Source organism: Amblyraja radiata, chromosome 31 (assembly GCF_010909765.2).
Source record: "Amblyraja radiata isolate CabotCenter1 chromosome 31, sAmbRad1.1.pri, whole genome shotgun sequence".
NCBI lineage: Eukaryota > Metazoa > Chordata > Chondrichthyes > Rajiformes > Rajidae > Amblyraja > Amblyraja radiata.
The window spans coordinates 4,532,000-4,553,928 of NC_045986.1; the positions used below are offsets into that span (position 1 = coordinate 4,532,000).

The 21,929-nt window shown below is 43.5% G+C and overlaps 1 protein-coding gene across 12 annotated transcripts in view; it reads left to right on the plus strand.

The window, feature by feature from the left end:
* Positions 1–21,929, plus strand: part of prdm16 (PR/SET domain 16) — a 771,474-nt gene that overhangs the window by 645,269 nt on the left and 104,276 nt on the right. For 7 of the 12 annotated variants that reach the window (XM_033047847.1, XM_033047849.1, XM_033047848.1 and 4 more), the window contains exons 4-6: positions 17,292–17,394; positions 19,333–19,531; positions 21,592–21,751. In XM_033047847.1, the coding sequence (XP_032903738.1) occupies positions 17,292–17,394; positions 19,333–19,531; positions 21,592–21,751 (462 nt within the window). Of the gene's footprint in view, positions 1–11,934; positions 12,179–17,291; positions 17,395–19,332; positions 19,532–21,591; positions 21,752–21,929 lie in introns of those variants that run through there. The other 5 variants (XM_033047850.1, XM_033047859.1, XM_033047854.1 and 2 more) reach the window with 2 other exon arrangements.

Below are 21,929 nucleotides of genomic sequence, written 5' to 3' on the forward strand. Positions count from 1 at the left end.
GGAGATAAAACAACAAAAACAGACTTGGTTGGTAGTCTTTCTGCGGAGTTTAATGTTATAATAGAGCGATTGTCCTTACTTTCTTTTTCTTTCTTTTCTAGGGTCTACTTTCTTACTTTACTTCCTTCTCTAACTTCTTTTCTAAGGGGCTTTCTTTTCCCAACACTCTCCTGCACTTCACAACTCTTGCGCACCTTCTTTACTTTCCTTACTTCTATCTTTTTCTTAAAGCTTTAAAAAAAAAAAAAAATGAAGCGGTACAAAAAATGTATTAAGATATATGTGTTGTGTGTTATTGTAATTTACCGTACTTCTAATAAAAAAAAAATTTAAAAAAAAAAAAAAAAAAAAAAAAAAAACTACCAATCCAAACCTCTTTGTGAAATGGAAGGTCACCAATGCTCTCAGGGGAGAACGTGCAAACTCCACACAGACAACCTAGGGTCAGGTTTGTACCTGGATGACTGGAGTTGTGAAGCAGCAGCTCCAGTAGTTGCATGACTGTGCCATCTATAACCCTAAACTCACCCACCCCCGCCATTCTCTCCATTGCTCAATCAATTGGAAAAATTGTGTCTCAGCACATTGGTGCCAGGCTGAGCTATTTAAGTATGTAGGATGTGCAGGAATGCAGATGCTGGTTTACACCGAAGATAGACACAAAATGCTGGAGTAACTCAATGGGTCAGGCAGCATTTCTGGTGAAAAGGAATAGTTGACGTTTCGGGTGGAGACCCTTGTTCAGACTGAGTCAGGAGAGAGGGAAACCAGAGGTATGTAAAGCTACAGAGAACAAATGAATGAAAGGCATGAAAAGAACAATTTTTATTAACAAGCTTTGATTTGTTCTTTTCGTACCTTCCATTCATTTGTTGGGGTAGTGTGTTAATGTCTTCTTAATGATTGAACAGCTAGAATTTGTCATTCTGCTCTGGCTGACAACATCTCGGTAAACGAGAGAGAAAGACTCACATTTTTAATACATAGTATCTTTGCCCCAAATCATTTTGCGATCATCAAATTATTCCGAGCGCATGTAGTAGGTGAACACTGTGGTAAGGACACACACAAACAACAAAAACAAGGTGAATGGCCAGTTAACCTGGTATTGAGTTGATTAGCGGAAAGGCGATTGTTTGGTCAAATTTCTTGATTTTCAAGATCGAAAAGTAGATTATTTTTCAAAGGGCTCAGTTTAAATCTACAACTGGATTGGGGGGATGGGGCCTCATTTTAATCGCTTTTCATCCACCACTTGCTTAATGCTCAGTACTCATTCAGCACTGCGCTGGATTGTCAGTCTTGATAACGGCACGGAAATCTTTAACCTGGGCTTGAATCTACTGCCTCGACTCAGATGAGGAGGGTGCTACCAACTGACCCAAATGACTGTTACAGATTGCAAATAAACGTTTCACATATATCTTTCTCAAGCTGACCACTTTAAACATATGCTCAAATCCATACACCAGCGTTAGGTTTAAACTAGATCATATGCTTGCAAGGCAGCTGCTGTTGATTATAAACTAATCAGCAGACTGAAACACAAGTGCCCAGCTCCTCCATCACTCAGAGATAATGATCACACCCCACGTGCCAGAGAAAGGCTCAGGGCAATTCACAGCAATTAACACAATTAGGATCACTTATCTTTCTTAAGAAACAGAGGAAAATCGCAGGGCAATATTCAATCGCTGTGCTGCCTCAGTCCGAAATCAAAATGTATTTTCTTTCTAAATCTTGTTAGCTGACTTTGTTTTCTTAATTTGTGGTTGTAATTGGCAAGGCCAACAACATTGATTCAGACACTCCTAATAAAATTGCAAGTGCAAATGAAGATTGTTTTATTGAATTAATTGTGGTTTTACTTAAACAAGAACATCTCTTCCGCTCCTTTGTGTTTGCTGATTGAAACAGAGAACCCGTTTTTTGACTGCTCTTTTTAAAAAAATATATATAATTGGAAACTCAAAACTGACAGTTATTTAAACTAATGGTGAATGCGGGCCTGTGTGCGACTTGAGGGTGTGAATGCAGGCAGGTTCACGAGGCTTTTCACCACAGTCTTGTTGAGGCTACAGTACCACTGAATGATGTCTGAGCCATCCGAGCCTCACGACAGAACCCACACAGGCCAAAGAAGGGTCTCGACCCGAAATGTCACCTTTTCCTTTTCTCCAGAGATACTGCCTGCCCCGCTGAGTTACTCCAACTTTTTGTGTCTATCTTCAGGCCATTCAACGTGGATTGTTATTCACCAATGCTGTACCTCACTACTCTCCACGCTATTCCTCATATTCCACAATTTTGGTATCCGAAAATACATCTATCTCGACTAAACGGAACAAAATGCTTCTGTAGTCCTTTGGGATAGAGAATCTCACAGATTTACGACCCTCTGAGGAAATAAATTTCTCCTCATTTCCATTTGAAATGGTTGACCCTTTATCCTGAGAATCTGCTCCTCAGTTTCCGATGCTTCAGCTGGTGGATAAATCCTTTCAGTATCTCCCGTATCAATCCTTCCCAGATATATTTAGGCTTCAATGAGATCACCTTTGATTCTTTTACAATCCAGTGAGTCTGGGTCAATCGTACTAAATCACTTAATTATGTCAGTCCCCTCATCCCGTTCAACAATCTGCTCCACATACACAATACTGTCAGCTAAATCACTCCCTAGATTTGGAGATAAAGCTGCTCATAGTGCTCCAAGTGTAGTCTTACCAAAGCCCTGTATCATTTCGGTAGTGCAGCAGTAGAGTTGCTGCCTTACAGCACCAGAGCCCCGGGTTCAATCCTGACCACGGGTGCTGTCTGTACAGAGTTTGTACAAAGATATCCTTACAATGAAGGCAAAAATCTATTCAGTATTTGATTTGCTTACTGCCAGCAGATTAAGATCCTATTTTTCATGAAAAACAGCATCGGGATCTTGCTGCAGCTTAATATTTGCTAGCTTCTTAACATCTAAAAACATTATTTTCTCTACTCGCCCTACCAGTGTCATCTACCTTTTTGCCATACACATTCACAATTCATGGGTAGATGCGGGGAGCAGGAAGTTTGCAGGTGATAGTATAGCTGCCAGTGCGGAGGGAATCTTTAGATTGCAGAGAGATAACGTCTGGTTGGACAGGCATTAAAATGGCAAAGGGAATTTAATTCAGGGAAGTGCGAGATATGCATTTGTGTAGTTTCAATAAACAGAGAATGATTCACCCAATTAGAGGTAATTTAGGTATGGAGAGACAGAGGCAACCAAGAGAGTGTAGGCACAGATCTTTGAAGACAGCAGGACAGGTCCATGAAGAGGTTACATGCAAAAAAAGGGCCTTTTGTCAGCCTTGACATAGAATATTAAAGCCAGAATGTAAATGCTGAAACTACAGATCACTGGCGGAGAGGTGGCGGAAGACTGGAGGGTGGCAAATGTTGTGCCTCTTTACAAGAAGGGCTGCAGGGAAAATGCTGGGAACGATGGGCCGGTGAGCTTAACATCTGTAGTTGGTAAGTTACTGGAGAGTATTCTGAGGGATAGATTATACAGGCATTTGGATGGGCAAGGGCTGATTAGGGATAGTCAGCATGGTACGTGGGAGATCATCTCACAAATCTGATTGATTTTTTTGAAGACGTGACCAAAAAGATTGATGAGGGCAGAGCTGTAGATGTTGTGAACATGGACTTTAGTAAGGCATTCAACAAGGTGCCGTGTGGTAGGCTGCTCTGGAAGGTTATATCGCATGGGATCCAAGCAGAGCAAATTGGACAGCAGTGGAGCTCCATGGAAGGAAGTGGAGGGTGATGGTGGAAGGTTGCTTCTCAGAATGGAGGGCTGTGACTAATGGTGTGCATCAGGGTTCGGTGCTGGGCCCGTTACAGTTTGTCATCTACATCAATGATTTGGATGAGAACATACAGGGCAAGATTAGCAAGTTAGTGGTTTTGCAGAGTGTGAAGATGGTTGTGAACAATTGCAGCTGGATCGGGATCGATTGGCCAGGTGGACTGAGAAATGGTTGATGGAATTTAATACAGAGAAGTGTAAGGTGTTGCATTTTGGGACGTCGAACAAGGCCAGGACCTACACAGTAAATGGTAGGTCTCTGGGTAATGTTGTAGAGCAGAGGGATCTAGGAGTACAGGTGCATGATTCCTTGAAGGTCGAGTCGCAGGTGGTCAAAAAGGCTTTTGGCACTTTGGCCTTCATCAGTCAGAGTATTGTGTATAGAGGTTGGGATGTCATGTTGCAGTTGTATAAGACGTTGGTGAGCCGGCATTTAGAATATTGTGTTCAGTTTTGGGCACCATGTTATAGGAAAGATATTGTCAAACTTGAAAGGGTTCAGACAAGATTTAGGAGGATATTGCCAGAACTAGAGGGTGTGAGCTATAGGGAGAGGTTGAGCAGGCTGGGTCTACATTCCATGGAGCGTAGGAGGATGAGGGGGATCTTGTAGAGGTGTACAAAATCATGAGAGGAGTAGATTTGGTAGATGCACTGAGTCTCTTGACCAGAGCAGGGGAATCAAGGACCAGAGGACATAGGTTCAAGGTGAAGGGGAAAAGATTTAATAGGAATCCAAGGTGTAACATTTTCACACAAAGCGTGGTGGGTGTATGGAACAAGCTGCCAGAGGAGGCAGTTGAGGCTGGGACTATCCCATCGTTTAAGAAACAGTTGGACAGGTACATGGATAGGACAGGTTTGGAGGGAAATGGACCAAGTGCAGGCATGTGGGACTAGGGTAGCTGGGACATTGTTGGCCGGTGTGGGCAAGTTGGGCCGAAGGGCCTGTTTCCACACTGTTTCACTCTATGACTCTATGTCCCGCTGAGTTACTCCAGCTTTTTGTGTCTATCTTCGGTCTAAAAATCATTGCCTGAAAGAGTGGTGGAGGTAGATGCTGTCAACACACATAACAGGGGTTGGATGCACACTCTATTCTCGAGATGCACTCACACTCTAGATGCACACTTGTACAGCACAGAACTAAAACAGAAAGGATGGAAACCAAGTGTTGGGTGGCGGGGGCAAGCTGGAGAATTGTGTATGAGGCATAACCGGCCAAATGTCCTCTTTCTGTGATACAGATTGTGTGCAAAGGGAGGATTTGTTGCTCAATCATTTAATATACTTATCCATATACAGTCGCTTAGTGTTCCAGTAGCTCATGTTCGCACCTAGGTTCACATGAATGTGCATGCATTATGCTCTGTCATCTCATCTAAGTCACTTTTATAGACTGTATAACCTCTGTATATGTTACTCTGTCCTCTGAATGTCCAAATGTGTCTCTGTGTTCCTCCCTCTGGCTCCCTCCTTTATGTTTGTATCTTTGTCCCCTTGTGTAATCTAGGGTGCTCTCTTAATGGGAGAGTAAATTTGAACTGAGTGCAACATAGTTTGTTAAGGCTGATGTAATATTCCATGTCACCTTCTGCTGTTCAGCCTTGCCCGGCCTTACTCCATCAATTCATCACTCCAGCACCATCTCTGCAGCACTGGGATCCCTATGGCTCATTCTATGTTGTATCTTTGTCTCCCACTCACCTTCTGTGACCACCTCATTTATCACTTATTTATGTATCTCTTGTCAGGTGTTGTGTGTGTGTTTGTGTGCAGGTGTGCACATGTGTACGAGCATACATGATTGGGTGTGTGTGTGTGCATGTGGTGTATGTTTAATGCATGTACGTGTGCACATGTGTATGAGCATACATGATTGTGTGTGTGTGTGTGTGTGTGTGTGTGTGTGTGTGTGTGTGTGTGTGTGTGTGTGTGTGTGTGTGTGTGTGTGTGTGTGTGTGTGTGTGTGTGTGCTTGTGCATGTGTTGTATGTTTAAAGCGTGTGCGTGTGATGTGTGTGCATACGGTGTGTGCTTGCATGTGGTGTGTGTATGGTGTGTGCGTGTGGAGTATGTTTAGTATGTGTAGTGTGTGCATGTGTGTGCGTATGGTGTGTGTTTGCATATGGTGTGTGTGCATGTGCATGCGGCATACATGTGTGTGTGTGCGTGCAGGGTGCGTGTGTACATGTGCGCATGTGTTTACATTTCTCCTCTCAATAAGTTCAAAATGCCTCTTTTACACAGGCTGTTTTGTCAATGTTCTGCTCCAGATAATAGATAACAGAATACAGGTCACTGTGAAAAATATACATCTTCTAGATGCGCTGCGACGCATCCTCAGGGACGTGACCTGGGGTCATCAGGTGCTTCGGGTCTCACAACATCAGACACCCTCGCCCAGGCGACCCAGCCGGGGTTGATCAGGCCCCGACCTGCGTCCCAGCAGCATCCGCCCACAGATCAGCCATCTTAGTAACTACTCTGCAGGGGTTGGGAGATTCTAGTGCATGGAGGGACTGGGCTCTGTGGGGTGAGTCCCAGCCAGGCTCCTCCTGCATCTCACAAGGCCTGTGCGCTGCACCTCTTTCTCCTTCTCCGAGCCTTTCATTCGCGCTTATCTGCTCCAGATAATAGGGTGTAACAGATTAAACGTCACGTTAGTGCTGTATTCTGAATCTCAAAGCACCTCTTCTGATGATCTATCCCATTTTGGAAAACATGGTCTGGGCATGTTATGAATCTGAACTCATAACTCATCTAAAAGGGGCTGATGTGTCATGAGGGCAGACTGCATCGACACAGAAACAACTTTCAAAAGGTCGATTACATTGGATGCCATGCATGTTCCAATGTATTCACTTTGTTTTTGCTTGTGAGACCATGCTTTGCACAAATTGGCTGCCATGCATGGCTGCCATGCAATGCAGTAGTGACTGTATTTCAAATGTAGTCAATGAATTGTGAAGTGCGTCAGAAAGAGTGCATCCATGAAAGATACTGTATAAATCCCAGAGTTTGTCATTTTGGACATGAACGGTGACATAAAAGGCAGGGGGTTTTGTTGGTGTGCCTATTTCTCTTCTTTCTCTGTTTATTTAACATGCCTGCACTGGGTGGTGCGACTCCATTGTAAACAGCTATTTAGCAATGAGGTCCTGTGGGTGAGATCAGGAAGGGCATGATTAATAATAATGTAAGCAAAACCACACTTAAACAAAACCAGAGCGGCTCCATTCACATGTGGCAAGCTGTGTATAAAGAGAAAAAATAAATAATACAGCTGAGTAAACGTTCAAGAGAATACCGATAAATTGGTGCTGACACGGTGCACGTTTGAACTGCAAGTGACCAGATACCACTTGTTTAATCACTGAAGTGGATAAGAAATTTCTGATACCAGTGAAGTCGGTCCCAGGAGTGGAAGGGGTGGGACTTTGTTGACATTCTAATGAGTCCCATGGGAGGGGGGGTGGGGGTTTAGAGGAGGAATGGGGTTCTGTGGGAATGAGTTGATACCAGGGGGAATGGACCATAGAGGTATGCAGGCAGGAAATACGGAGTTTGTACGTTCTCCCCGTGACCACGTGGGTTTTCCCCAGGTGATCCGGTTTCCTCCAGCACTCCAAAGACATAGAGGTTTGTAGGTTAATTGGCTTTGGTAAAGATTGTAAATTGTCCGTAATGTGCAGGATGGTATTAGTACACTGGTCGGCACAGACACGGTGGGCCGAAGGGCCTGTTTCCGTGCTGTATCTCTAAACTAAGCTAAACTAAACTTCAACACACACGCTGCACAAGTTGAAAAAGGTAGCTTTTCTAGAGCTCTGAGAGTAACAGGCAAAGGAATGAGAATGCCCAGCAAAACCTTCCCCCAGACACAATTATCTAGAAACCTGGTTTTACATTTGCAATGTTTGAATCTCTTCAGTGGTAACCTGGGTTAGTTTATAAAATAATGTCATGAAAGCTTAGGAAAGTATTTGAAAGTAGAACTTCAATGGAAGTGTAAAAGCAAACATTGCAGACGTGGGAAATCTGAAAAAGAAATAGCAAATGCGGGAAAGACTCATCAGTTCAGGCAACATCAGCAGCATCAACAGCATCAACATCATCAGCAGCATCAGCATCATCAGCAGCATCAGCAGCATCAACATCATCAGCAGCACCAGCAGCATCAGCAGCATCAACATCATCAGCATCAACATCATCAGCAGCATCAACATCATCAACATCATCAACAGTATCAACATCATCAGCAGCATCAACATCATCAACATCATCAACAGTATCAACATCATCAGCAGCATCAACATCATCAGCAGCATCAGCAGCATCAACATCATCAGCAGCACCAGCAGCATCAACATCATCAACATCATCAGCATCAACATCATCACTGCATCAGCAGCATCAACATCATCAGCAGCATCAACATCATCAGCAGCATCAGCAGCATCAGCATCATCAGCAGCACCAGCAGCATCAACATCATCAGCAGCATCAGCAGCATCAACATCATCAGCAGCATCAGCAGCATCAGCATCATCACTGCATCAGCAGCATCAACATCATCAGCAGCATCAGCAGCATCAGCAGCATCAACATCATCAGCAGCATCAGCAGCATCAACATCATCAACATCATCAACATCATCAGCAGCATCAACATCATCAGCACCACCAACACATCAGCAGCATCAACACATCAGCAACATCAGCAGACAGAGAATCAGATGCAAGGTTTCAGGTTGACAACAAGCATGTTCTAGGTTGCAGAGTGGGAGAGGGATGAGAGTCCAATGTATTCACCTCACACTACTCGTAACAACATCTAATGTAGACCCTAGATACAGATAGGGTAGACAGTCAGAATCTTTGTCCAAGGGTGGAAATGTCCAACACTAGAAGGCATAGCTATAAGGTGAGAAGGGGAATGTTTAATGGCGATGTCCAGGGTGAGTGGGTTCCTGGCCCCCACCACACAGAGAGTGGTGAGCCCCAGGAACACATTGTCTAGGGTGGTTGTGGAGGCGGATAAGATAATGGTTTTTAAGAGGCTTTTATAGTGGCACGTGGAAGTGCAGGCTGTCGAGGAATATGGATCATGTACAGGCAGATGAGATCAGTTTAACCAGGCATCATGTTTGGCACAAACATTGTGGGCTGAAGGGCCCGTTCATGTGCTGTACTGTTCTATGTTCTAAGCAGGAGCCAGGGAATTATCCTTGTCCCCTTTGTTAATATTTTCATGTTATTAAGTTGAGGTAAGTTTCCGCTGATCGGTGGCCGTGTAGAGCAAGGTCTGTAGTGACTTTAAAGTTTGTTCATGGAATGTGGGCACTTGTAAAGGTGAGGCAGTGACACCAGTGGTGGGTTCAATGTCATGTATGGGCTACATTGACAAAGGGGGGCAGGTTTCCTTTCCTGAAGCACGCTAGTGAATTACAATAATCTCATAGTTTTGTGGTTACTGACTGGGTGTATTTCCAGATTGATTTAATTATTTGAACTTAAACTCCCCAGTTACAATGGTGGAATTCAATCTGGTGGCTCTGGTTCGATGGTCGAGACTGCGGCTGTTAGTCCAGTAACTCAGCCACCTCACTGTCGAACCACAACCCAACTCCCACCCCCATCATCAGCTTATGCATCCAACCTTATTTACCAATGCTGACCAACTTAAAAAGGGCAGGATAATTATTCTTGTATCAACACTTTGTGTGTGTTCTTTAAGGATTTTTGCCTGAATCTATCCTCTTTCTGTCCAGGGGACCTATATTTGATGCAGGAAATACTTCACAACATTTCATGATATCCAGTGTTTGTATATCATTTCACTGGTTTTTACTGGTACCTGATTAAAGTTCTGACTCATCAACGATTATTGCCTGACTTTGAAAAGCTCCTTCAAACAAAAACGTAAAATGGTTTGGTTTTAATTTAGTTTTGTTTTAGTTTAGTTTAGATTAGTTTAGATTAGTTTAGATTAGTTTAGTTTAGTTCAGTTCAGTTCAGTTCAGTTCAGTTTAGTTTAGTTTAGTTTAGTTTAGTTTAGTTTGGTTTAGAGATACAACATGGAAACAGCCTCTTCCGTTCACTCAGTCCACACCGACAATCAATAGTTCTATGTTGCCCCACTTTCTCATCCACTTCCTACACACTAGATAATTTACGGAGGTCGATTAATCTACAATCCCGTACTTTTGCGGAATGAAACGGGTGGACCCGGAGAAAACCCTCACAGTCACAGGGAAACTCCACACGGACAGCACCCGAGGTCAGGATCGAACCTGGGTTTCTGGTGCCGTTAGGCAGCAGCTCTACCCGCTTCACCACTGTGCCGTCCCTTTGTTTTGTTAAGACAAAGCACCCATTTTCTTGAGGGAACGAGAGAGTGATATTTGATTTTGAAGACTGAGAATAAAAGGGAATTAGAAAGTAAACCAGACAGGTGGATTTGCTGGCAAATGTACAATTGTTACTGATTGCCTCCACAACGGGTGCTGAGCGGTTACTGAGACGGGTGAACCAGATGGGTGAATGCTCGGAGATCTGGCACGGGTGAATGTTTGGTGTTCTCTCATCTTCAAGCCACTTCTACTCTGTATGGGGATTGAGGAGTAACAATCTACAGTCCCGCATGCTACAGGGGTGTCCTTGCTCGCACACACCTTCCCTGTCCTTCACATCCTGTTGTGTACTATTGCTGCTTGACATTGGAACAGGACAGGTTACCAGAAGTCAGCACAAATAAAAGCAGTAAATAAAAAATACACAAAATCATAGTTAAAGTTAATATCACCATTAATTCCTTGCTTACTGAATGATCATATCAGAAGATACATCTCTGTTTCTCTTTTCTTAGTTTTTAAAATGAATTTTGTAATTTGTAAAAGAAAATGAAATAAAAGGGCAAGGAACTGCTTAAAATGACACAGGGGCGACATTCGATTCTCCCTCAAGGGGTACAGGGAGGATACGCCCTGTGTCTCCATGTGTGTGTGTGACTCGATCACCAGGTCAACGTCAGAATGTATTTGTAATGAACTCCGCGGGGACCTGGGAACGGGATCTTCAGGCAAAAAAGACCATACAGTGAACATTGCACTGACTGCATTGCTGCCCCACACACTGCACAGCAGAGATCCATCTGTCTGCACAGGAGCAGGCTGCAGTCTGGAGCCTCTGTGCATCTTTATCTCAGCAATTCTATATGGAACACGTTGCATACATCAACACACAGCGGTGTTATCCATGTTGTACATGTGATCACACGAGTGAGATGCTTGGTGATTGTAACGTCCAGGTTTAGGAACAGCTTCTTCCCTACACCCATCAGGTTATTAAACACTACAACTTCCAATAAGCTCTGAACTACATAGACTATTATTGTTATTATTGCACTATTATTGTTTGTTTATTGTTTGTATGTGTACTGGTGTACGTATATATATATATATATATATATATATATATGTATATTTCTATATGTGTGTGTGTATGTGAATATGTATGTGTGTATATATATATATACACACACACACTGAACTTTTTATTCTCGTTTATTATAGTGTTTACAGTGTACTAATATTCTGTTGTGCTGCTGCAAGTAAGAATTTCATTGTTCTATCTGGGACATATGACAATAAAACAATCTTAACTCTTGACACTTGAAAAAATCTCAGCTACGGCCCGATCCACTGTATCACGAGCACATTATTCCCACTGTTTAGCACTGGTAAACAGTGCTTGTATCTTTACAAACCCTTCAGGAGGCGAGTTTTATTGTTGTGTCTTTTGTTGAGTGCTGAAATAGTAATTGTTTTAAACTGAATTTAACAAACTGAGTGCTGCATAATTTTGGTTTAAAGCTTGGATTTAGTTCACGATGGAGCTGACTTGTTAAGAGGCATGGAAAGGTCCTTCGGTTTTTGGTGCCAGGGCTGATGTGCCCATTTTAACTCGCTGCTCTTATGAATGGCCACGGTGTTGAAATCTCTTGTAATAGAGACACAATGTGAGGAAGGTTCAGAGGTCAAGCCTGGCTGATGTGATTAGTGGGAGTGACAGAAAGCGCTTTCAAACCACTCGACGGAGCTCGGAGAGAAGGGAGAGGGAGATAGAGTTTCACCAGCACAGGGAAAGAAAGGGATGAAGAGGTGGTCAAGGGGGCGGAAGGCTCTGCCTCTGCTGCCGAACACACAGCCTAGTACTGCTGCACACTTTACAGTAGTTTGCAAGTTAGCAATTTGGAGACCATTCAAACAAGTCCAGCACTTGAGGCCCACAGTAACAGAGTTCCACAACTTTAAGCACAATCACAGGTCAGCACTTTCTGATTTTATTCTCAGTATTACTTGAGGGAGAATCGAATGTCGCTCATGTGTCATTTTAAGCAGTTCCTTGTGCTTTTATTTCACTTTCTTTTACAAATTACAAAATTCATTATAAAAACTGAGAAAAGAGAAACAGAGATTTATCTTCTGATATGGCAGTTCAGTATGCAAGGATTTAATGGTGATTGAGGCACTTTAACTCTTTAATTAATGTTTTTTTTTTTGCTTTATTGCTTTTATTTTTGATGGCTTCCAGGAACCTGTCTGGTCCCAAATGTCAAACAGCAATAGTACACAATTAGTTCTCTCCTCGTTCTACACTGAGGCTCCAGGCATAAGCTAGCATAACGGCAATGCCCTGCCAATTTAGGCTCTCTGCGAATTGTTAGTGATGGCCAGACCCGACGTAGATTGTCCACATGAGCATTCCAAGATGGGGCATCAGTGAGCAAGGAAGGACCACCCGACATTCAGAGGATAAATTGTGGTCACTCACATCTGAAAGGGGGCTGTGCTTTAAGTTTACTTTCCACGTTGCACTTGAAGACTTAAAGCTGGTCCTTGCATGGATAAGGAGAGGAAGTATCCTTGGTGGGTGCAACAGAGATACTGGGTGGTTAGGCAAACACCAACATAGGTCAGGTTCCAAACCCACACTGTCAAGGACATTCAAGGTGTAAGAGATGCAAGTAAGATGGACACTGCCAGCGTTGGTTTATTATAGTTGTGCAGCGAGATACAGTGATAAAGATGAAACAAAGACTAGTTTCACACAGGGAATGCAGGTGAATTAACTAATGGGAAGTCAAAGATGTTCATCCAGACATCTGGAGAAGCTGCATCATTTAATTGTAACAACAAGCAAAGAACTAACTGTTTGAGGCAAGGTCAGTGTCCCATTGCAGTGGTGTCTTGATACCATCGCAGCAATGATTGTGAGGTCTCTTCGCAATCTCCGTCCAAACACAAGTCACTATCACAAACTTTATTTATTGTGCTGACCTGAACACTTTTCAGTAAGCTTCATTTATTGTTTTATATTGATCATTGTGAGGTTTGCTTTTAGCATTTTAAAATGCTGAATATAGTAAATGTTGAGGAAAATAACCTGTTTATGAAACGTGAAAAGGTATTATAATGTGAAAATAATCCTGAGCCACTCGTTATTTTCCTTTCTCTTGAGATACTTTGAAAGACCAAGCTAACTCTGTGCATGGGGGCATTCTGGCCAATGCCTCCATTGCTAGACAAGGGGGCCTCCTAGTGGACACAATCAATACTTGCAACCAAAGCATAAACACTCTAATCCCATTCCTGCTGAATGTGGGTCTCTAGTTACACACAGGGCTGTGGACTGTAAACTGAATTAACCAGTTACAAAGACTTTGATCTGTCACTTCTATCTTTGAATTTTGGATGAGAGAAAACAGCCCGAACTAGCAGCTCTTCACAACAAAGTTAAACCTTGTAGTGTAGAAGTTAGTTTGACCAGCTGATAGCTTCTGCAGTAAGCAGAACATGAAAAGGAGGCTGATCCACTCCCCTCTTGAGCTATTGCAAAGATGCAAGTTCCTCCATAGTCATTGTATGTCTCGTCTGTCCTACCGTGGCCAGAGTTTGCAGCATTTGAATGAGATCTGAGTTCTCAGCCATTGGAGTTAACGATCTGGATCCATTAGCACAAATGTACTGTACATTAAATCATTTTGTTGGCTTGCTAACAGGAGGGTCAGGGGGAAAGGAGCAGTACTGGGGCAGCTTTGAACGCTATGACTTGGGCTGGTGCCACTGATTGATGGATTGATGAACGAATCCCCCTGTCTCTGTTGCCTCTGGCTGGGGTAAAAACACCAGAGTACGTGCCCACCTGTGTGTGCATCCTCTCCTGACATTGTGTCTCCGTGGTACCTTGACCCTGGTGCCAATTGGAGCTGATGGTCAGAGTGAGTTCCTGTCCTTACCTCGTGCCATTGAAGGTTGAAGGGAGTGCAGGCTCCTCTCATTCCCCATAGGCCTTCCCTGGCACAACATATTGCTGACTCGTCACTCACCCAAGCCGCATAAGGGCAATAAATGCGGCTCTACCCACAACCTACACCAAATAATATCAACATTTGTTCTTTCATTTCACGTCCATGTACATAGCTAGACCATGTTCATAGTTAGATTCTTCATCCCCCAGACTTCACATCATTAACAACATTACACAGACAGAACGACTTAACTGTCTATTCAATGAGTACATCATTTCACTGTATTACAGGTATTTTCTCTGTTCCATCCACTTTTTCTACTACTTGAACTAACTTGCTTTCTATCTCTCTCAGTCGTGATGTTTGGTGTTTGACCGGGAAATAACCCTTCCACAGCTGCTGCCTGACCTGTTGAATTTTCCCAGCATTCTATGTTTTTCCCAGGGATTTATTCTTTTAAATGGCTATTCCCTGAGCCACTGCGTCCTCACCTATGCTGCCTCCTCCCGCAACCCAGGGTTATTTCCAAGGAGGATTCTGTTTCTCTTTTGTGGTCCAAGAGATATTTGTTGCCATTTGATCTTTGTTGTACATGCAAGAGATTTGTCTGCCCAGATCTCCCCCAGACACTGAATCTTTGGCACCAGCCCTTCCTAGTGACTCCAGCTGCAACTTGTGTGTTGTGCTCATTGCTCATTGTTTTTCATGTCTGTGTGTTTGTACATAATGTTTATGCTTTGTGCGTGTACGTCTCACGTGATGGTTGTGTGAGGGAGATGTATATAGTCGTCAGCCCAATCGCAAATTAAGCAAAAAACAAATCAGCAACTCTGGTTATTTCCAGCCGGCACGACTATGATCATCAGACTCTGCCTTGTGCCTGCTGCCACCGAGTGTAGCTGTTGCCATATTTGTGGGCGTGGGAGGAGTGGAAGGGTTGTGGGCAGGGGCATGTGGTTTGTGTTGTGTGTATTGTTCAATGTTCTCGTCTTGCGCAGAGCAGAGTAAAACACTTTCTATTTATTTTCCCCCAACAAATACTTGACGCTAATCCCAAGGGCAAAAATAAGCTCTGCTAACACTTAGCAGCTGATGTAATTGTTTTGACTTCAGATACTTTTTCTTTTCTTTTCCTGACCATTTTTGCCTCTAGACTCTAACCTTCAGACTGTGGCTTTGACCTCATGGCGTTGCATCGGGAGGGTTGCAGGTCACTGGGTCTTTAGGGGGTCAACAAATTTCAGTTCAACTCCTATCAAATTTCTGTACCTGTTCAATTCTCTTTGCGCTATTTGTGTTGCAACAGGCTAATCCAAAAAACTTTTCTACGATGGTAATAATTTTCATGCAAGTAACTGTCTTTTGCAAACACAGAGTGCTGGAGTAACTCAGCGGGTTAGGCAGCATCTCGTCAACATGTTTATAAACTTAGTCTGAATGCTCTTCAAAATATTCCATCACAGAGGCTTTGTTGTCAATGCTGACCTGTTGCTGGAACACCTAACCCAATCTCCAAAATGGCCGAGAAACAAGGAACTGCAAGTGTTGGTTCACAAAAAAAAGCCACATAGTTCTGGAGTAACTCAGCGGGACATGCAACATTTCTTGAGACCATGGATTCACCTATCCATGTTCTTCAGAAATGCTGCCTAATCTTCTGAGTTAGTTTACAGTAATTTACCTTATCTGAGGTACAGTGAAAAGCTTTTTTGGTGTATGCTCATGAAATGACTACACATGATTATAATCAAGGTGTCTACAGTGTACAGATACAGGATAAAGAGAATAACATTTAGTTCAAGATAAAATCCAGTAAGGTAGACACAAAATGCTGCAGTAACTCAACGGGACAGGCAGCATCTCTAGAGAGAAGGAATGGGTGACGTTTCAGGTTGAGATCCTTCTGTACGATTAAAGATAGTCCAAGGGTCTGGTCTCCAATGTAGTAGATGGTAGCACAGGACTGCTCTCTAGTTGGTGATAGGATGGTTCAGCATCTGCAGTTCCTGTGTCTACACCTTAATAGGATCATGGTTACTGTCTATATACTCTTCAACCAGAGAGTTTGCACTGGGATTCCCTTTGCATGTCAGCATGTCAGTAAACACACAATGACTTGGTGTGGTATATTTCATACATAATAATGCAATTCTATAGGTTCTTCATGAAAGCCACTCTGCATGTATCAAAGTGTAAGAAGTGTTTATGGGTGAACAGAAGCCTTGGTATCTGACCCCTTTCTGTGTTACCCACATTGAGTCCATCCCTGGTCTGTGTTAGTTGGAACGGCCATTTTAGATTTGTCAGGATGGATAATATGACAAAGGACTGTTAGACTGAACTGAACCATAACTTTAAGGGGCAAATTGAGAACCTTGATGCTTCAAAATGACAGCGAGAGGTCTAGCCTGTAGCAGAGAGTTAGTTGCCATTGTTCTGGATGACAACTCAATGCATGTTCATAAGCTTTGGAATAAACACTGTCCCAACCCCTCTTGTGTAAGGCATGGAAAATGGTTGTTCTCTTTCTGGATTGCAGAATTCTGTCAATCTTTCTGCATTTGAAACATTCAGATGAGGAAAGGGCCTGTCCCACTGTACGAGATAATTCGAGAGTTCTCCCGAGTTTCCCCTGATTCGAACTCGGAGAATTACAGTAATAGCCGTTCGTAAGTACTCGGGGGCTCTCGTGGACATTTTTCACAGTGCTGAAAAAACTTCACGAGTTACCACGTTTCCCGAGTACCTGCCGTTAGTATAACAAGCCGCTACGTACATTCTACGTACTTACCACGAGTTTCTTTTTTTTTTAAACTCAGGAGAGCTCTTGAATTACCCCGTACAGTGGGACAGGCCCTTTAAAATAATCGTTCATTTTGGGTATGAACTCAATTGTGCACAAGTGATTCAGAATGATATTCAGAGCTACGATTGGCCTGTAGGGAGTCTTGTAAAGAGAAGTGACAGCACTGGGCTGTAGGAGAAATGGAAATCCCACAAATCTATGGGATCCCTTTTCATTCTACAGATCAAGGAATAATTTGCTATTTACATTATTTACTGTGCAACTTGACAGTCCTTTGTATATTCAGCAAAGTAGATAACTTAATTTTTAATTCTGTTTCTAGATTTACTATAAAGTAATTAAAGAGGTTAAATCGGGTGATGAGCTTCTTGTTTTTATGAAGGACGGTGTCTATCCTGATGGGACAATGCCACCAAATCTTGATGGTAAGATGGGTTAACAATTCCAATTGGGTCTCATTAAAGTGGGATGGTTTGAGTTTTCTAATGTCTGGTTGCAGTGAGACCTCTTCAACCGATTGTGATGAGGTGGTGCACTGACTCTATTACTGATTGTGTCCTCGTGGCCATGATTCAATGAGGTCCACGCCTTTGTTTCTCAGCCCCAGAGTACCCAAATGGATGTCTGGCCAGCTCCCGAGAAGATGCTCAGGGCTTTCCCTCTTCTTCGGATGGACAATAGAGGAGGCATCAGTTGGTGGGTTTCACCCATCCGCTTCCTGGCACCTGCATGGGTGCCTAGCCAACACATCCAATGCACGGCTGGTGATGCTCCTGCAGCTCTTGCAATGGAAACTTACTCAGGGTCAACTCACTGCACCATAGTTCATTCCAACTTATCTTTTTGCTAATTTCCGTTTTCTCCTCCCTGACCTCATAATTGTAATGCTGATGGTGTAAATCCAACTCACCAAGGATGAAGGACAATGTGCAACAACACAGAGTGTTTTAAACCTCGTGCAGCCAGTGAAGTCATGTTTGTAGTGAAACCATAGCTGCACCATTGTGACTGTTCACTTCCTTACTGGTTTAGGTTTGACATCTAAATTCCATAAAGCTACATCCATGTCTAGCTGAACCTTATTAAGTTTCACGCTGCATGTTTGAACCTTGAGGGCTTTAGTCCCACTGTGTTTGAGGCCAGATCCATTTACAGTTCAATGGTACTTCATTGTTTAATCACTGTGTACAAACCTGTAGACTCTTTTGTCTCCTTCTGTCAGTGAGGACCTGGTTGATCTCAGATGGAGGAAGCTAAGTTGTTCATCAGTTCACAAGTCATAGGAGCAGAAGTAGGCTATTCGGCCCATTGTGTCTACTCTGCCATTCAATCATGGCTGATCTATCTCTCCCACTCAACCCCATTCTCCTGCCTTCTCCCCGACACTCATACTAATCAAGAACCGGTCAACCTCCAACTTAAAGATACCCAATCACTTGGCCTCTACAGCTGTCTGTGGTATTGAATTCTACAGTTTCATCTACATGGTTGGGGTGGGGGGAAAGAGGAGTAGGAGATCAAAGGGAGATCTCTGCAAGACTTTGCTCCAATAGCCCACTCTGAGTGGTGCACAGTGTGAAGAGGGACCTGAGCTGCTATGCCACCACACACTGTCAAGGCTCATGTATGCTTCAGAATGTTGACAGGGTCAGCGGTCAGCTGCCTTATCACATGAGGGAAGAACTTCAGGACTACAAAATAAGTCTCGGGCAGTACAAGGGAACATAGTATAGAACAAGAAGAGAAGCAGACAGTGAAGTTTGAATAACCTGCACAGAGTCCAGTCCCTGGAGGAGCTGGCTTCATAGATCAGAGTACAATCAACACACAACTCTGCTCTTTTACACTCCGTTTAAAAAAAAACCCCCATTAAGGCCTGATTTATTTGTTTTACTCACATTCCTCTTTTGTCCCAAATGCTGTTAAGAAAAGTCAAGATAGTCAGGCAATGTCTCAGAGGGGATAGTGGGGGAGGAGAGGGGGAGATGGTGGTGGGGGGAGGGGGAGTGCTACACTGGCCTGGCTACTGTTGAAGCAACAAGTGTGGGAGCAGAGCTGGGGCAGACGTGACCCCTTCACACCAGTTGTTATTCTGGAAAATGTACAGCATCCAGAGGATTGTTTGACTTGGCACAGGCATCAGGATGCTTCCTCATAAGCTCAATAATAGCTGCTCCCTTTCTTTAATTTGTTTGAACTTGGACTGCAATAATTTATGCTTGTACAGTACAGGCCTGTGTTGCAATCGGCCTGCACAGTTTTCTGCATGGCTTTATCTGGCTCCCAGCTAAACACTTTGCCTCATTTCTGAATCTCCCCTCGCGCCTGCTTGCTCCCCCTGGGCGGGCGGGTGACCTTGGCAGAGGAGCAGAGGTACCGCTGTGGGGACTGTGACGAGCTGTTCCGCTCGAAGGTGGCACTGCGGCGGCACCAGGCGTACACCTGCAACAACGCCAACGCCATCTTCACCACCATCAACGAGGAGTTCAAGCAGGGCCAGCTGGACGACGGGCAGCTGCACGAATGCAAGGACTGTGACCGCATATTCCCCAACGAATACAGGTAGGTCTGCTGGCTGCCTCACCAGTAAGAAGTGGGTGGAGGGGGCGACGGGGTGGGGAGAGGGACGGGGTGGAATCGGGTGGTGAGAGAGGTGATGGAGAGAGAGCGGGGGGTTGGAGAGTGGGACGGGGTGGAGAGAGGCGGGGGGGGGGGGGTTTAACCCCATCACCACCAGCGCCACTGATGCTGCCACTTGTTGCAGTGTATAAAGAGCAGCTGTATCCCTGTCTCTCTCCAAGCACACAGCTGCTCGAACAGGTGGAGCTTTAAGTCAGACAATTGGCCTCTGCATCAGGTTGCCAGTATTCAGATTTTTTTTGAACCAAAGATGTTCCAACTTCTTTTTTATTGTTTGCATAAATTCTGATTTATTTACCTTTTTTTACATTTTAATTGAAAATTCTGAGCATTTGTCTTTAGCAACAGGGGCCACACACAAGAAAGATAAGTGACAGAGTTTACACAAGGATTTGTAGCAGTACCCACAGCAACTTTATCATAAGGTTGGGCTGATCATTCCTAACCAATCCATGTAGAAATACCTCACATGTCCCCATGGGGCATTCAAATGCTTCCTGAACAGTTCCAGGGTTCATACTTCCAATAAGTCTCTGGGAAGCCTATTTCTTGCGAAGAAGCTATCACTTAGACTTTGACCCTGTGCCTCGATGACACATGTCTATTCTTTAACTTGAAGTACTCATAGATATCATTTTACTGCCTCGTTGATCAATTACTTGACAGAAAGAATGGATTAGAATGAGCGCAGCATTTTAATGCATTACAGGGCAGATAGAGTCTGCGTTTAGCACATGAGTATTCACCCATTCAAAGCTTTTAGACCTAATTCCACGCTATGCTATTTTAGCACAGATGTTAAAACTGAGTGGCAAATACAACAGAGACAAAAGCAATTTCTCTAGTTAAAAATACCGATGTTGAGAAATTGTTTGAAGTGAACGATGTCCTTATCACTTGGTGCAGTTTAAATGCAAACTGCTCATTCATTAGTTGAGTTAAGTTCTATTAAACGTGCATTAATTATGGTTTCTCCGTGCCTCTGGGATTAATTTGAAAAGGTTCAGTCCCTCCCTGCTGAAACTTCCAGCAATTTAGCAAGATGAAGTTTTTGTTTGCCATTCTCTTTCAAGTGGATTTGGGGGGAGGGGGAATAGAAGGGAAGTCATTTGTAAATGGGTAATGTTTATAGAAGCTGCAATGTACTTACAGTCATTTCCTGAAAGTCTGTTCAGCTATAATAGTTAATAATGAGAATATATTATTGAAGTGAATGATACAGTCGTTTATAAATGCAGCCTGTAGCACATTTGCAAATGGATTGTTCTCAGATTGCAGTTCCCAGTCTGTTAGTCGCTGATTGTAGTAACGGCTCGGTACAATCCCTCCTTATTTGGTAATTATTTGACTCTAAACCTGCACTCTTTTTGTTGTCGACTTTCTGATTTTCTTCCCTCGAATGTTGTTCTCTGGCATGACCTTTTATTTTTGTTCCCCGCTATTTTTTTTCTCCCCAACGCACACATGAATCCCTTCCTCTGCTCTCCTCTCCTCTCCTCTCCTCATCCCACCCAGCATCATTATTGAGTGTCAGTGTAGTGTTCAACCACACACCACTGCCCAGTGATACCTTTACTGGCAACACTGAGCAACGCTACTGCTCAGCCTAGTCCACCAACTAACACACTGGCGAATGTGTAGCTCTGGACTAGCAAGACTATCTGCCTCTGTCCTGAGGATGGGTCTCGACCCGAAACATCACCTATTCCTTTTCTGCCTGACCCGCTGAGTTACTCCAGGTTTTTGTGTCTATCTTTGGTGTAAACCAGCAGTTCCTTCCTACACAAGACTACCTGCAATACCCCAACTGCTCAGCAACTGAGTGCAGCAAAGTTAGGGTTCATCCTAGGATTCTCAGCTCCAAGCATCACAAAGGGTGAAGCAGATACCTTCTGATGTGAAATAAGTCGTGTCCGACCTTGTAAAGTGCGGACTCACCTCGGAGTTAAAGGTTCTTTGTCTCATTGTTCCTGTTTGTGCAGCCTAGAACAACACATGATAATTCACAGTGAAGAACGTGAATATAAGTGTGACCAATGTCCAAAGGCCTTCAATTGGAAGTCAAACCTTATTCGCCATCAAATGTCACATGACAGCGGAAAACGCTTTGAGTGTGAAAATTGTGATAAGGTAAGGTTGAAGGTAAGAAGACTCCAAACTTTCATTGTCTCATATTGTTAAGAGAATTGCTCGGCGGCTTGAGTTAAAGTGGTACAATGGAACTGGACGTTTTGCGCATTGGAGTTACGTTTAATAGGGATACTGGTTAAGTGGAATTCAGATCATTATGAGTGTCACTCACTATTTCATCTTGTAAAAC